General features: G+C 63.4%; 1 protein-coding gene across 2 annotated transcripts in view; it reads left to right on the top strand.

Moving 5' to 3' along the window:
* Positions 1–14,722, top strand: part of CCDC85C (coiled-coil domain containing 85C) — a 78,837-nt gene extending 64,115 nt beyond the window's left edge. The window contains exons 3-6 of one of the 2 annotated variants that reach the window (XM_034993269.1): positions 5,439–5,546; positions 9,829–9,924; positions 10,684–10,782; positions 11,406–14,722. In XM_034993269.1, the coding sequence (XP_034849160.1) occupies positions 5,439–5,546; positions 9,829–9,924; positions 10,684–10,782; positions 11,406–11,495 (393 nt within the window). In that variant the 3' untranslated portion in view covers positions 11,496–14,722. The remainder of the gene's footprint in view (positions 1–5,438; positions 5,547–9,828; positions 9,925–10,683; positions 10,783–11,405) is intronic. The other variant, XM_034993271.1, reaches the window with a different exon arrangement.
* The last annotated feature ends 124 nt before the right edge of the window (positions 14,723–14,846 follow it).

Genomic DNA, 14,846 nt, shown 5'->3' on the forward strand with positions numbered 1-14,846 from the left:
TGTATAAGGAAGTGGGTTTGGGCCCTGGAGGAACCTGAGTTCCAATGACCCATGCTCCAGCACTCACCTGCACTGTGGCTTTAGGCAACATGCCTTCTGTCCTGGTGCCTCGGTTTCCTGATGTGGAAGACGGGGGTGACGGTGATGCCCAGTGCAGCGTGCGCCATGGTGACTGTAACCTGGGGGGTGCCCAGCGCGGTGCCCGCCCGCCTCTCCCTTCCCTGGTCTCGGGGACCTGGGATGCTCGAGGCCTGGCAGGCTTGAGCCCACCTAGCTGGGCTCAGGCCTGGCCCGTCCCTGAATAAACGGTTCTTCTGTGGCCCTTGTCTGCGTTTTGAGCCATACAGGCTGGGGGACAGGGGAGCAGTCTGCCACCATCTCAGCCCGTGCTGGACCTCAGTCCTGTTGTCTGAGTGCCCGAGGAGGACGTGTCATCCCGAGTGGCTGGTTCCCTTGCCCAAACCCTCCAGAGAAGCTGGCCTCCAGTATTTCCGCGGTGGTGTCTTCCGTGACATGTCGCCGGTTGTCCGGCTCTGAGCCATCCCCGCTCTGCCTGGCTGGTGTCTAGGGTTGGTGGTCACATCCTGCTCCCTCTGTTGTGAGTGGGGTGGTCTCTGCATCTCTGGAGGGCTTTAATTACTCCGTTAGCAGAACCTTAGAGCCGGTCCAGGCTCTCCCTCGGCCAGGGAGGAAGCCTCTTCTTTCCAGCATCTGAGCACTTGGTCTGGCTAGCAACGTGGGCAGAAAGAGACTAGGAATTCCACCTCTGTCCCCTCTGTGCCCGAGGCTTAATCACTGTCCACTGTGAGCCACATGCTGGGTGGCCGTCAACGCCAAGCCCGGGACTCCAGAGCCACAGGGCCTGGTTCAGATCGCCCGAGTGCCGCCTTACCAGCAGGGCGGCGTTGGGCCCGGGGCTTAACGTCTGTGTGCCTCAGTTTTCTCATCTGTCAAATGGGACACCAGTGGTGCCCGCCCCAGGTTTAAAGGGACGATCCTGCAAAGCACCAAGGTCCAGGGCCGGCCAGCAGTGAGAGTCGTGGGCCATCCAGCAGCTGGGCGCCCTTTTTGACCCCAATTTACGTGCAAGCAACAGAGCCCTGGAAAGTTGAGGAGTTGCTCAGACTCACCCAGCCCAGGTGGGATTTGGATTTGGGGAGTCTGTGCCCCCACTAAGCCCCCTCACCTTCTCTTGCGGGGTCCTGTGGCCTGTCTCTCGCTCACCTTATTGGAACCAGTAGTGGGTTGCTGAGGGGACCTGTGAGGGTCGACGGTCACTGTGGCGGATGAGACCTGGGCCCTGTGCTGTCCCGTCAGCTGCAGGCCACTGGTCCTGGGCAGTACGCACACCCCCACGTTTGGAAACTGGGATTTAGGGCCGGAAATTGCATGGGGCGTGGGGATGTGGTGCTATGTCCCCTGCGGAGAAGTCCTATGAGCCATGCACCAACCACACGTGGTTCGTCCGCGGCCTGCTCTGAGTGCTAATTAGGAAGAACCCTCTGGGCCCCCAGCCACGCAGCAGCCGCGTTCTCCTTAATGGTCTGCAAATGAGTTTTCTGAAAACTAAAGTGGCAACGAGAGAAAGCCAGTCCAGTTGGTAGGTAGTGGCAGGGTGCCCTTGTGAGCGGCCCTGCAGCACCCCTTCCCTTCCTCTGCCAGCTGGCGTGCCGGGATCTTGGGGCGCCTCTGGGCCAGGGCAGCCGGCCTGCCGGGGCTGCGGGGTCCCCGCGTGAGCCCCGGGAGGGCTGTGAGCGGGCCGGGGGGCCCGGTCAGTCCTTGTAGACGTGGAGGTTTCTAAAAACGTGGGGGCTCTCCGGAGGTGCCCGCCCCGGCCCAGCCGAGGTGCCAGGGGTCCAGGGGAGGGGGGTAGGGTGGGGGTCGTGGCTGGCGTTTGCTGGGTGACACCACTTCTCTTGCCTTCCAGTTGGCCCGTCCCTACGGCCGCCCGAGAAGCTGGCTTCAGGTAGAGCCGCCTGGTGGGATGCGTGTGCAGTGGTGTTTGGGGTGGGGGCTGCTTCGAGTGCTGTGTGCCGCTCTGTCTCCTGTGGGTCCCCTCCCGTCCCTTCCTGGGAGCTGACCACCACCAGGGTGCCCTGGCCCTGCCCTCTCCGAGCGTGCAGTCGCGGGCAGCTTTGCCACATGACACAGCAGCGGAGCCAGGAGCCCGTGGCCTCCGCGGCCCTTCTCACCCAGCTCTCCCGGCCCGAGTCCAGTGGTCCGAGTGGCCTCTGGACGCCCCTACGTTACTGCTCACCCCGGAGCCCCCACAACAGTCCCCGTGTCATCTGTCAGACCCTGCCTCCCTGTCGGGTGCACTCAGGAGCTGCTTCTGCGTGACACGGTCCCGCGGGGACCCAAGCCCTTTGGGAGCAAGAGGGAGGGGCGAGACTAACTGCCCGGAGTGAGCCCACCCGCAGCTGCTGCCCAGACAAGGAGCCCCAAGTGGGCAGGTGGGGGAGGTGGGCAGGGTCCTCCCTCGCTCTCCTGCCGTGGCCCTTTTCTGCTCCAGCACCCCTCTGATGGTGCTCCCCAGGAGTCCCCTGGCAGGCGATGGCAGGGGAGCTCACCACAGGACCGCGGGGGTCCAGAGAGACTAGGGTCGCCTGAGTGCACGCCGGCTTCGAGCCGGGTGGCGATGCAGTGCCAGCCCTGGACAGAGTCCTTAAGTGGACTTGGGGGCCCTGCCGGCTCCTGGGTCTCGCCCTCCCAGTGGGAAGGGGCAAGTCTATGTCTGCACTCAATGTTTCTTTTACTTTTAAGGATGTGGGAGTCCCGCCCACTCTGCGTGGCAGATCCTTTCTCCCTGTGTCCTAAGGGACCCATGTTTGGGATTGCGCTCCCTGCAGATGCAGGCCCAGCCACCCCAGAAGGCCCTTTCAGCTCCACTTCTCCTCCATGATAAAACCTAGGGATTTCATTCTTCCAGGGCACCAACAGGCGAATCCCAGAATTTTTAATTTGGATTGAAGTGCAATTATGGTCCCTCATGTTGATGCATCATTAGTCACATGGCCCCTAATGAGAGATTGTACGTTTTCCCCGCCAGCTTTGTGGGTCGTTAATAAAGTTCTGTGGACGTGCAAATATTTATTGATGATCGCTGAAGGCAGGGGTAGGAATTGCACGCACTCATTTAAACCCGCCTCCCGCCCCCTTGCACACACATGTCCTCCCAAGGAAATTATCTGGCGGGGGTGGGGGGGAGGAAGCAACATAAACCTGTGTTTTCAGTAACAACACACATGAGTTGCTTCTGAACCCATTTGGTCCCGGGCCAGAGGAGCTGTGGAGGAGGTGAGACTCAGCCCAGAGGAGGATCTAGACGGTGTGGGCAAGGACAGGGCAGCGTCCAGCTGTTCCAGTCCCAGGGGCTGGCCGGAGAGGGCGGGGCGGTGGCTCAGATCCTTGGCCGCGTGGCCAAATGTCAGTGTGTGTGAGCTGGGCTGAGCCTTACACCTGGTCCCTTTCGCCAGCCTGGCAAGGCCGGTGGGGGGTGCTCCCGCAGAATGGAGTCGGAGGGCCCGGTGAGGGCCTGATGGCACTGACTGCAGATGCTTGGTATCATTGGGTTTAGAACACACTCTCTGTTGGAGAAGTTTCTTTTTTTTTTTAAATTCTTTTTTTTTTTTTTTAAAGATTTTATTTATTTATTTGAGAGAGAATGAGATAGAGAAAGCATGAGAGGGGGGAGGGTCAGAGGGAGAAGCAGACTCCCTGCCGAGCAGGGAGCCCGATGTGGGACTCGATCCTGGGACTCCAGGATCATGACCTGAGCCGAAGGCAGTCGCTTAACCAACTGAGCCACCCAGGCGCCCGTTGGAGAAGTTTCTAAGTGTCACAGACGCCTGGCCAGGAAGATAATTGCCTTGGAGTGAAGCTGGGTTGACGCCCCCGCCCACAGCGGGCGAGTCAGGGAGGCACAGGTGCCCTGATGGGCGGAGGGGTCCCCCGAGGTGGGGAGTGAGGGTCGGCACTGTGGCCTCTGTGTTTTTGGTGCCTGGTGACAGGGGGGCTCCACTAGATCGGGCGTCTGCTGGGCCAGGGAGGACTAACGTGGCTCTGGTTAGCAGCTGGCCATAATCAGGGGTGTGGCAGTCACATTTTAAGGGTTCCTGGGGATACCCTGCCACACTTCAGGGGCCAGCCTGGGAGGGGGGTCCTCATTTCTGTCCCCTCTGTGCCTCTTGGTGACCTCTGTTTATACTCAGTTCCTCCCAGAGGCCATGGGAATGTCCCCCGCTCTGGCCAGGTGCCTGGATGGGGGTGGTAAGCAGGCGAGCGATTGCGTGGATCTGCTTTCTGATGTTTGCCCTGGCAGCCTGCACCGGGCACCTGCCTTCATTGTGTTTTTACTCCAGTCCCCCAGCCACTTCCAGAGTGCTGCTGTGTGTCCCCTGAGCCAGGCCCTGAGACCGAGGGGGTTGGACCCGGGTCTGATGGGGATGGGAGAGCAGAACGCAGGGAGTCGGTGAGGCTAGAGATTTGTGAGGAGTGGGGGCTGGGTCCAGCAGTTGGCAGGAGGGGAGCAGGCTGCGTGTGGGTTCCTCCGGACCAGCAGGGAGGGGGCTGGTGCGCAGGGGGAGGGACCCCCAGGTGTGGTTGCTGTGCTGTCTTGCTCACCCTGCCCCTGTCCTCCAGGCTTTGTTTGGGGACTTAGGGGACATTCTGCTGTGTTTTGTCTGCCCAACAGTGTGCCCTCAGTTCCTTTGAAGTAGAAAAGGATGTCTGGGCCAGAAACACCCCCTGGGCTCTGAGTGATGCAGAGGGCCCCAAAGGCCACGGCTCCTTCTCAGAGGGCCTGTGTTGGATTAAGCGTGACCCCTGGGTCCCCTCCCTCTGCGGATCCCAGCCCCCAGCCCCCAGCTTCTGGGGGCATTTCCTTCCTTCCTTCCTCCCTTCCTTCCTTCCTTCTTTCCTTCCCTCTGTCCCTTCTATACCTCCCCCTCCCTCCTTCCTAAGCAGGCACTGGTTCCTGTCGACAGAGAGGGGAGAGGCGCAGGGCCCACATTTGGGAGCTCCTGTCTGATGGCAGAGGCTGAGGGCAGCCTGAGCAGCGCACAGGGTCAGGTTCACCCGTGGGAGGCGGGAGGACCCCGGGGGCTGGAGAGAGTGTTCCGCAGGCCAGGCGCGGGGACCCCAAGTGCAGGAGGCTGGAGCAGAGGAAGGAGGGAGTACCACATACTCATTTACTGCTTTATTCTGTTCAAGAAACGTCGATAAAGCGTGCACTGGGGGGCAAAATGAAGCCCCCTGGCCTCGTGGTACCAGCACGTGATGGCCTGAGGACCCATGGAGCAGGGAGAGGGGAGGGAGGGTGCAGCCCACTGCCGAGGGTGGGGGGGCAGGCAGGAGCAGCTTGCCCTGTCCTGACGGCAAGGTCCTTGGCCCCCTCAGCGCAGCCGCTCACCTCTAACCTGTCCCTCCTTGCCCCCCAGCAGGCAGGCTCTGGAGAGTTCCGGACTCTGCGGAAAGGCTTCTCCCCGTACCACTCGGAGTCCCAGCTGGCGAGCCTGCCGCCCTCCTACCAGGACTCCCTGCAGAACGTAAGTGCCCCTCCCCTAGAGCTGCACTGCTCACCGGTGGACCCCGAGCCTCCAGAATCCTTGGTCGACATTCCAGTGCAGGGGTGAGGCTCAGCCCGTCTCGTGACCTGCCCGGGCCAGGGGATGGTCTGTGGCTGAGTGGAGACTGGGACCCTTGTCTCCTGCCTGAGCAGCTTCCGGGTCAGGCGAGGGTGAAGGGTCAGAGCCTGGGCTCTGCCGGAGTGGCCTTCCTCCCTCTTCCCCTGCCACCCCCGCTGCCAGGAAGGGGGCTGGGCTCCTGGCCTTAGGAGCCTTGTGCAGGCCCAGCGTGCTGATTAGAGGTGGAGGCCCACCAGAGTGACGTGGCCATGAAGGCCAGTGTCTGGAGGCCACGCGAGAGGCTGCCCCGGCCCAGCTGCCGCGCGTCTGTGAACTTGGCCACGGTGGGCGGGGAAGGATGCCCGATGGGGGCTTGGGGCAGTGCATTCACACTACCCAGGCTTTGTAACCGAGGCTCGGGGGGCAGCTTAAGTGTGGGGTCCTCCAGGGTGGTCCTGGGCTCTGGGGCTGCCCCACATGGGAAACGGAGGGGTGGCGGTGTGCGGGGCCGGCTCTCTGGGATGTGGATGGATCGCCAGGACTGCTCCCGGTGTGACATGTCCAGAACACACAGGACCGTGGAGACGGCACGTTAGTGGCTGTAGAGGGCTGGGAAGAGGGGGAGTGGGGATGGCTAATGGGAATGGGGTTTCTTTTTGGGGTGATGAAATGTTCCATTGTGATGATCGTGCAAAACCACTGCCCGCCAAACACTTTCCCGCATGAGCTGCGGACGATGGTGACCAGAGCTGTCAGCTTTGGTTGAACGCTCTGGGCAGCCAGCTGGGACAAGCCCCCCGAGCAAGACAGGGACCCTGGCCATCCCCAGGGCACGAGGGAGGAGCCGCCGGGCCGGCCTGAGGTCACTCTGCCAGGTGGGCATGTGGCCTGGCCCCCCCCCCCCCCCCCGGTCAGCAAGGGTGACCCCGGGGTGCGCCTGCAAAGCCTCGGGGGCCTCGGGGCTGGCGGCAGAGGCTGGGGCCACGGCTGGCTGCCGGCCAAGTGCTCTCTTGCTTCCCTTTTGAGGCCCTCACACCTCCAGGGATGCAGCTGCTGAGGCTGAGCAGGCAGATCACCCAGATATTCCTCCGGGAGCCTGTGGCCGAGTTAGGCTCCCCGTGTCACATGCCGAAGGGCCCCGAGAAGCCTGGGGTGCCGCGGTGGGGCTTGGCTCCCCCGTCCGCCAGTCCGGCCGGCTGCGCGGTTCATTCTGTGGGAACCCCGATGGCCAGTGGCTGTGGGGTCGGGCTGTGAAGGGTAGTGCATGTGTGTGCCGGCGCTGAGCCCCCCCGGGCCTAGAGGCCAGGGTCAGGGTGAAGCGACTCCGAAGCTGGGGGGCATGTCCCTGGGGTGCACAGAGAGGGTTGGGGGTCCTCTGGGAGATACAGCCACGGAGGCTGCTGAGGCAGCCGTGGAGGGCCCGGGGCTGAGGTGGAGGCCCAGAGGTTCCCTCCCTACCTCTGTCCCTGTCCACTTTCCCCACTCCCTGCCCACTTGAGTCAGAGGCTGAGTGTCTGCCCAGGGCCCCCCAGCTTCTCCCCTATGAGGGTCACCGGCCCGGGGGCCGTGGGGCAGGGTGCAGGGGGCCCTGGCCGGCCCTGGGACTCAGGACCCCATGGAAGGAGCTGGTTGTGGAAGACCTGTTGACAGTCCCTGGGGGAGACTGGTCTTCCTGCCCTTTTTTTTTTTTTGGTCAGTTGACTTTATTTTTGAGCACATACTTCACTGGTTTTTAGCCTCTTTACAGATCCGTGTAGTTATCAAGATAGAACATCTCCTTACCCCACAGAGGAGCTCCGCCCCCTTTAGCAGCCCCTGCCCACTCTCCCCTGCCTCGGCCCGGCGACCACGGATGCGCTCGTGCCTCTGCAGATTTGCCTATTCTGGACTTTTCTTAGCAAGAGACCCCTGTAAAGGCGACCCGCTGTGACCGGCCGCTTCCGCGGGGCGCCGTGTTTCTGAGGCTCGTCGGCGCTGCCGTGGCCTGAGCCTCGTGCCTTTGTGCCGTCGGGCGATGTTCCGGGGGCGGAAGCTCTGCTCAGCAGAGGCTGGACATCTGGGCTGTGTCTGCCCTTCGCCCGTCGTGGGGAGCGCTGCTGTGCACATTGGACAAGTGGACGTGTGGACGTGTGGCTTCAGTTCTCGTGGGGACACACTGGTCTCCCCACTTTGGGCACCAGCTCTGGAACCCCAGACCCGGCTTGAGCCCCATTGTTCACCAGCGGTTTGGCCGTGGCCTTGTGTCAGACCCACTGTCCCTGTCCTCGCCTGTCACATGGGGGTGCAGAAAGATGGCATCAGGGTTGCAAGCACTCAGCGGGCTGCTTGCCCTGGGGGTGAGGGTGGGGGGGTGCCGAGGAAGCGGGAGGTGTCGCCCGAGGGGTCTTTGGGGGGAGCTTTGCGTGGGGAGTGCCCCACAAGTACCAGCCCTCTGGCCCGCGGGGGCTTCGTTGGCAGCCTGGTGAGGGGGTCCGGAAAAGGCTGTCCTGGCCACTCCTGGCTTCCTTCCTGCCTTTGCTCCAGGGTGCAGCCCCCTGGCCCCTTACAGATGGGACAGGAGGCTGGACGTGCCAGGGGCCAGGCATCTGGGGCCTCCCACGCCGCACACGTGTGGCTGTCGCCCCCTGCTGGCTGATGGTGGAGGGAGCGCAGCCTTCGGCCTCAGGCGCATGGGTGTGTGTGTGTGTTTTCTCTGCCTTCCACCTGCCTCCCCCGAACCCCTCTGGGACACAAGAACCCTTTCCATCGTCCAGACGAGGAAACCGAGGCACAGAGTGGGTTGGGCCCTTCTTCAGGTCACAGCCCGCAGAGCCTTGCCCAAGTCCAGCTTTCCCGGCCCCCAAGGCTCTGGGGCCCATCCTCTATGTGGAGCCCGGAGAAGGTCCAGAAGGGTGGGCGGATGGGGAGGGTGCAGAGGAGCTAGCCCACGGCAGAAAGTTCTGGGCCCTGAGGGTCTCCACACAGCGTGGCCTGGCTGGGCAGGCCCCCAGGGTGATGGCCGCATAAACCAGCTCACCAAGTCTGCCTGGTCACTGGGGTTCAGTGACTGAGAAAGAAACCAAGACTCAGAGAAGGGACGGATGTGCTGGGAACCCCGGCTCCCGGGCCGCCTCCCTTCCTGCTTGCACACATGCTGGCCGGGGTGCTTGGCGTTTTCTGTCTGGCCTCCCGCACTTGCTGGCTCCCGTTAGACCCACTCCCAGTGTCCTCTGACCTCCTGGCTTCTGTTGGCCCTGGGGAGCGCCATCCTCCAGTCCTTGGCTGGGCACTCCTTTTATGGGACCCTAAGCTGGGGTCCCCCTGCAGCCCGAGGCACACCACCTGGGCCAGGAATCCTTGTGGAAAAGCGCTGGGGACCCTGGCCAGACACGCCACCTCTGACATAGGTGGGCCCAACACCAGAAGTCCTGATGCCCTCCTCACCTGGCCTTGTCCCCTGCTCCACGGGCTGTGGGGAGTTGGATGCCTGGTTGCCATTTAAAGTGTTCGCTGAGTGGCATCTGGGTGGCTCAGTCAGTTAAGCGTCTGCCTTCGGCTCAGGTCATGATCTCGGGGTCCTGGGATCGAGCCCCGCATCGGGCTCCCTGCTCAGCCGGGAGCTTCTCCTTTTCCTTTTGTCACTCTCCTCCCCCCGTTCCCCACTTGTGCTCTCTGCTCTCTCTCTCAAATAAATAAATATAATCTGTATTTTATTTTAGTTCTATTTAGTTTTGGAAGGTGCTGAATTTGGTGGCATCCATCAGGTGCCAGACCGGCTGGAAGCTCAGGGCAGGGAGGCGGGGCTCCGGGCTAGAGGAGTGTCCCTGCGGGTGGGGGTGGGGGTGAGGGTGAAGTCTAGTTTAACCCACTCACCTGGCGTTGGGGGAAGGGTGGCAGTTTTGGAGGCAGGCCCCCTGAGGCTTGCTGGGGGATCTTTGGCAGCTCCTGCCCTTCTGTGAACTGCACTCACTTCCTCTGGGCAACAGATCCCAGACCCGGGCCGTGGCGGGGGGGGGGGGCCGGGGGGGGGGGGGGGGTGCGGTTTTGAGGGCGGCCGCCCTGTCCTCTGCCCTGGCCCCGGCCTCACACCCTGCCTCCTCTCCGCGTCACTCAGCACCCCTGTCCGCCTGCGTGGGCCCAAGGACCTCTTCCTGCTGCTGGTCGCACCTCTGGCCACCACCCGGGAGCCATTCGGGACCAGCTAAAACGCGATTCCTTCCCCCAGGGCCCAGCTTGCCTGGTACCGGAGCTGTCCTCGCCCCCCTCCGCCGGCTACAGCTCTGCGGGACAGAAGCCAGAGGCTGTTGTGCACGCCATGAAGGTGAGGGCCGCAGCCCGCTCCCCCGGGGGGCCCCCAGGTCCCTGGTGCAGTGCGGGACGCGGAAGGACCCCACATTTGCTTGGAGTCCGTGGGTGTCTGAGCAGCAGGGCGCGAGGGGAGCGGCCCGGACGCCTGGAACACCTCGGGGAGGGAGGTGGCGGTGTGGGTTAGCAGGACCGAGTGGGCCACACGTTGTCACCTGTCTGCCGTCCCAGTAACGGGAAGCTGATACCTGGGCCAGGAAGGGGGCCGGTGGGCACTCCCTCCGAGTCGGAGAGGTGGGGGCAGGGCTGGGGTAGGACTCGGGCTCCGGCCTCCCAGGCCCAGCCTCGCCTGCAGGTGCAGCTCCGGGGTTGGGGGGGGCTGGCTCCCCGGCCCACGCCTGCCATGGCTGCGCCCCTCACCCCTCGTGTGCGTAGACGCAAGCCGGTGCGGGCAGTGACCCCACGTGTGCATGTGGGTGCTGTCCTAGTGTCACTTCATCCAAGCCAGGGGCCCTGGGTTGCAGTGAGTGCACCTGTCCCAGGGTAGCCCCCCCGCCAACCTGTCGTCCCTGCTCCCAGGTGACCTGTCCTCAGCTTTGCCCCCAGCGGTGATGTGGGGGTGTGGCTTCCCTTGCGGAGGGTCGCTGGGGTGAGGGAAGAGGACCGGCCCGTCGGGTGTCTCCATGCCCCCCGACCCTGGCTGGGACCCAGAGGCTCAGGGTCCTTGGCTCCCGTGTGCAGCCTCCCCGCTGACCCTGTGGCCGCTTCCGCGCAGGTCTTGGAGGTGCACGAGAACTTGGACCGGCAGCTCCAGGACAGCTGTGAGGAGGACCTGAGTGAGAAGGAGAAGGCCATCGTCCGCGAGATGTGCAACGTGAGGCTCGTCCCGGGGCCGGGGCCCGTCGGTGCGGGCAGGGCGGGTCCCCGTGTGGGCAGCGCCGCGGACCTGGAGGCCCGGCCTGTCCTCACCCCACAGCCTGTCCCACTTGTCCCCGAGAGGGGGCCCCTGACCTCTGCAGGCCTGTCCGTCCCCAGAGCACCGCCCCCAGCCCCCTGGGACGGGTCCCGTTCAGCCCACATATCCCACCCCTTGGCCCCGGGTGGCTGCTGGTCACACAGGTGGCGGTCAGACCGGAGGTGCAGGTGAGCCCCTACAAGGCTGGGGCTGCATTTGCTTCTGGAAGCCGGGCTATTTCTGTGGCCGCCCAGGCCCGGGGGGGCCCCACCCCCGACCCGCCTGGCCGGGGTGTGTCCTCTCTGGACCCTTGTGGGAGCCAGCAGGGGGCTGCACTGGGCCTCACCGGGGGCCCGGTGTCCTGAGCACCCCCGCCTCCTAGGCTGCCTCCTGCCTCGACCCCACGTGGCCTCAGTTTCCCCTCCCGGCCCCATGGCTCTGGGGACGTGGGTGATTTTGAGGGGCCCGAGGCAGTGTGGGTGCCCGGGGCCGGCGGGCGGGCTCGGGTGGGCCCTGCACTCACAGCTCGCCCCCGCCCACAGGTGGTCTGGCGGAAACTGGGGGACGCGGCCAGCTCCACGCCCTCCATCCGGCAGCACCTGTCTGGGAACCAGTTCAAGGGGCCTTTGTAGGGCCGCGCCTCCGTGGACGTGGACTGGCCCCGCGGGGCGCCCAGGACGAGCCGCAGCCACCACGTTCGTTTCCTGTGGTGAATTGTACATAGGCCGCCGCCCGCCGTGGCCCGGGCACCCTCCGTCTCCCTCCTCACACACCAGCACACGGAGGACGAGAGGCTGCCGGCCGGGCCCCGCGGCGGAGCGGCCCCGACAGCCTCGTTCCTGCTCTGGGGCCCCACTGCCGAGAGGCCGAAGGCCGCTCTGGGACGCCGGGTCCCGGGTCACCCCAGGCTGGGCCCGGCCTTGGCGGAGGGGGGCCTTCCACCCCCGGGCTGCCACCCGCGCTGGGCAGAGGCCACTGGCCGCGAGACCTGACGCAGGGGACCCCGCTTCTCACCCCTCCGCTGTGGCCTGACCACCAGCTCACCGAGCACTGCGTCCCGAGTCGCGGACAGGGAAGCTTGGTGTGTGTGGCCGGCTGGAGGCCCCGAGGCCCTTCCTTTGGCAACCCCCCTCCCCCACCCCCATGCCCAGCTCCCTGCTGCAAGCTGCTGCTTGGTTTCAGGGTTCTTGCCCCCAGCCCCAAACACACACACTCGCTGCAGAGTCCCCCCACCCCGGGCCAGGTCGTGCCCTAGGTTTTCGGGCCCCTCCTGCCCAGTGCCCGAGGCCTCTCCAGTTCTGTGGTTCCCATGACGGGCCAGGGAGGTAGGAGGCTGAGCCCCACGCTCGCTCTCTCTAGGTGGGCAGCACCGGGCTGAGCTGGGCCTCTGGTAGCCCCCAGAGCCCGGCCCTAGCCGGGGTCGCTGTGGACAGAGCTGCACGGACTGGCCCTTAGGAGACTTCTGCCCTCTCTGGAAGGAGCCTGATCTGGCTCTGGCTTTAATTGGCTGTGTGACCTTCAGCAAGTCACTCCGCTTCTCTGGGCCCCTGGTGGGAAAACGAGGTCTCAGGTTCTCTGGGCCGTGCTCACCACCCGAGGCCACCGGCTTTGTTCAGCCTGGGCCTCCGTCACGGCCCGCGCGCCCAGGGGGTCCATCCAGCCAGAGGCCGCTGCTGGCGGGGCTGGATGGAGCCGGGGACTGAGTGGGCTTCCGCTTCCTTGCTGCCTCCTCAAAGGTGCTGTCACCTCCCCTCTCTGAGCCTCAGTGTCCTCCACTGGAGAAGGGACGGCCTCAGGCCCTCCTCGCAGGGCTCGGGATCAAACGAGACCTTCAGTGTAAATGACCATGTACAAACTATAGAGTGTGATAGAGAAACGTTGAAATGGTGGGGCGGGTGAGGCCCAGAGGGTGGGTGATCGGGGGCACATTACAGACGAGCTCCCGGATGCTGGGAGGTGGGCGGGCCACCGTGAATGCTGTTGGCCCTGGCCCTGACGGCCACTCGGTCCCTCCCTCGTCCTCCACTGTCCGGTGGTGCTCAGCTCCGTGCCGCAAGCACTTGAAGAGCCCAGAAGATGGCTTTTGCAGCAGGCAGGCCTCGTCCAGGCCCGCATGACGGACGGGGGCCAGGCGAGGGGATGGGGGAGGCCACCCTGTCCCTAGAGCCCCAGCGGGAACTCTGCGCCCTTGCCGCCATCTGTCGGCCATCGGCGCCCTTGGGTCGGTCGTACACTCTCAGGGGAAAGGCTCGCAGCCCTCGTTGTGCCCAGGGAGTGCTAAGTGGGTGCTGGTGACGGCGACAGGCATGTTCCTCTTGCCCTGGGTGTTACAGGGAGCTCTGGGCTCTTCCTGGAGGAAGCTTGCCAGCAGGTCAGGTGGTGAGCTACCTGTCACTAGGGGTATGCATTTGAAGCTGGGGAACACCCTTGGTCATGGTACCAGGCAATTCTTGCCCTAGTGGGCAGTGAGCTGGGGGGCAGAGGCCCCCCTCTGGATCTTGGGAGTCCAAAGAACCACAGAGCAGCTCGGGGGGCGGGGGATGGGTCCATTTTGGGTGGAAGCCACACCTGGGAGCCCAGCTGTCATGTCTGGATCAGGATGGCTTGGCCACCACTGAAAATAAGCAATAAGTAAGGGCTCCTGGTATCTGCAGACCTGCAAACTGGCCCAGGGAAGAACAGCTTTGACGGGACCGTCCCCGCTCCGGAAGGAAGGGACCCTGTCCCTCGTGCTGTGGTGGCGTTCAGGGGTCAGGTGGAGCGTTTCTGCCTGGACCCTCCTGTACCCCGTGGAGGCAGCAGAACCAGGCGCAGACCCACCGCTGCTCGTGTTCCTGAGCCAAGTGCATGGGGATGGCTTTCAAGGACAGAACTGTACCTGTGACAGTCATCTAACGTAATAAGCTGTTAAAAAAAAAAAAAAGAGCCAGCAGCACCCCTGCCTGACCCCACGGGGCAGGGGGTGGGTGGGTGCAGTGGGAGCCCACAGGCTGGGAAGGGTCAGAGGAGCCTCACGACAGGGGCAGCCGGGGGCCAGGTGAGCACGAGTCCCAGCCCTGCCAGCAACACGGACGTGCGTCTGGTGACGTCGGGTGACCCTCCTCCCCTCCGGAGCCTTAGCTGTAGCAGCTCACGGTGGGGGGAGGGGTGTTGCTGAACTTGGTGCCCCTTCATAAAGGTCCCTTTACGTTTCAGATACTCTGATTCTAGATCCTGAAGCCCCGTGTGACACCTGGACTGGGGCTTCAGTTCCCACTGTGATGGATGTCACCCTTCCAGCCTCACGCCAGGTGGCCAAGCCCATCCTGGGATCAGAGTCTGCTGAGCACATTTTTTTAGGGTGGCACATTTTTATCCAAAAGTTACTAGCTACACATCAGTGTTTAAAGAGAAAAAAGTGACCTTTCATTTTTTTTTTTCTTGGAAACTTGAGAGGAAACAAAATACATACTACTGATTTTTTTTTTTTTTTTTTTAAGAAACAAGCTAAATGCATGACTGCAGAGCGGTAGAGGTGTATATTTTTCATACTGTAGGGGGGAGTATTTGTGCTGCTTTCTGGACTTGGGCTGGAACATTCGGTTCCCGGCCCCGGGCCGTCAGCCATGCTGTTTTCCATGGTGGGTGACTGCCGTGGGAACCGGGGCCAGCCCCTCGCCCGGCTCCAGGAGGAGCTGGGAGCTGTGGACCCCTGTGCCCGTTTCTACCTTCCACTGAACCACTTTGATTTGGGGAGAGAGAGAGATAGAACTTTTGATAGTGTGGTAAAAACATTGATTTGAACTATTTTAGTAAAAGGAGGAACAGAAGATTGTGATCGTGTATACTTTGCGCTAGATAAATAAAGGCTCTTGGCAAGCCTCCGTGGTGGGTGTGCAGTGCTTGTTTCGGGGGGGTCCACCGGGCAGAGGGCCACGGCCCCTGGGAGCACCTCAGGTGGGGGGTTCGGCTCGGTGCTGGAGACCACAGACGGCTGCTCCCTT

Source organism: Mirounga leonina, unplaced genomic scaffold (assembly GCF_011800145.1).
Source record: "Mirounga leonina isolate KUSES-001 unplaced genomic scaffold, KU_Mleo_1.0 Mir_82, whole genome shotgun sequence".
In the NCBI taxonomy this organism is placed as follows: domain Eukaryota; kingdom Metazoa; phylum Chordata; class Mammalia; order Carnivora; family Phocidae; genus Mirounga; species Mirounga leonina.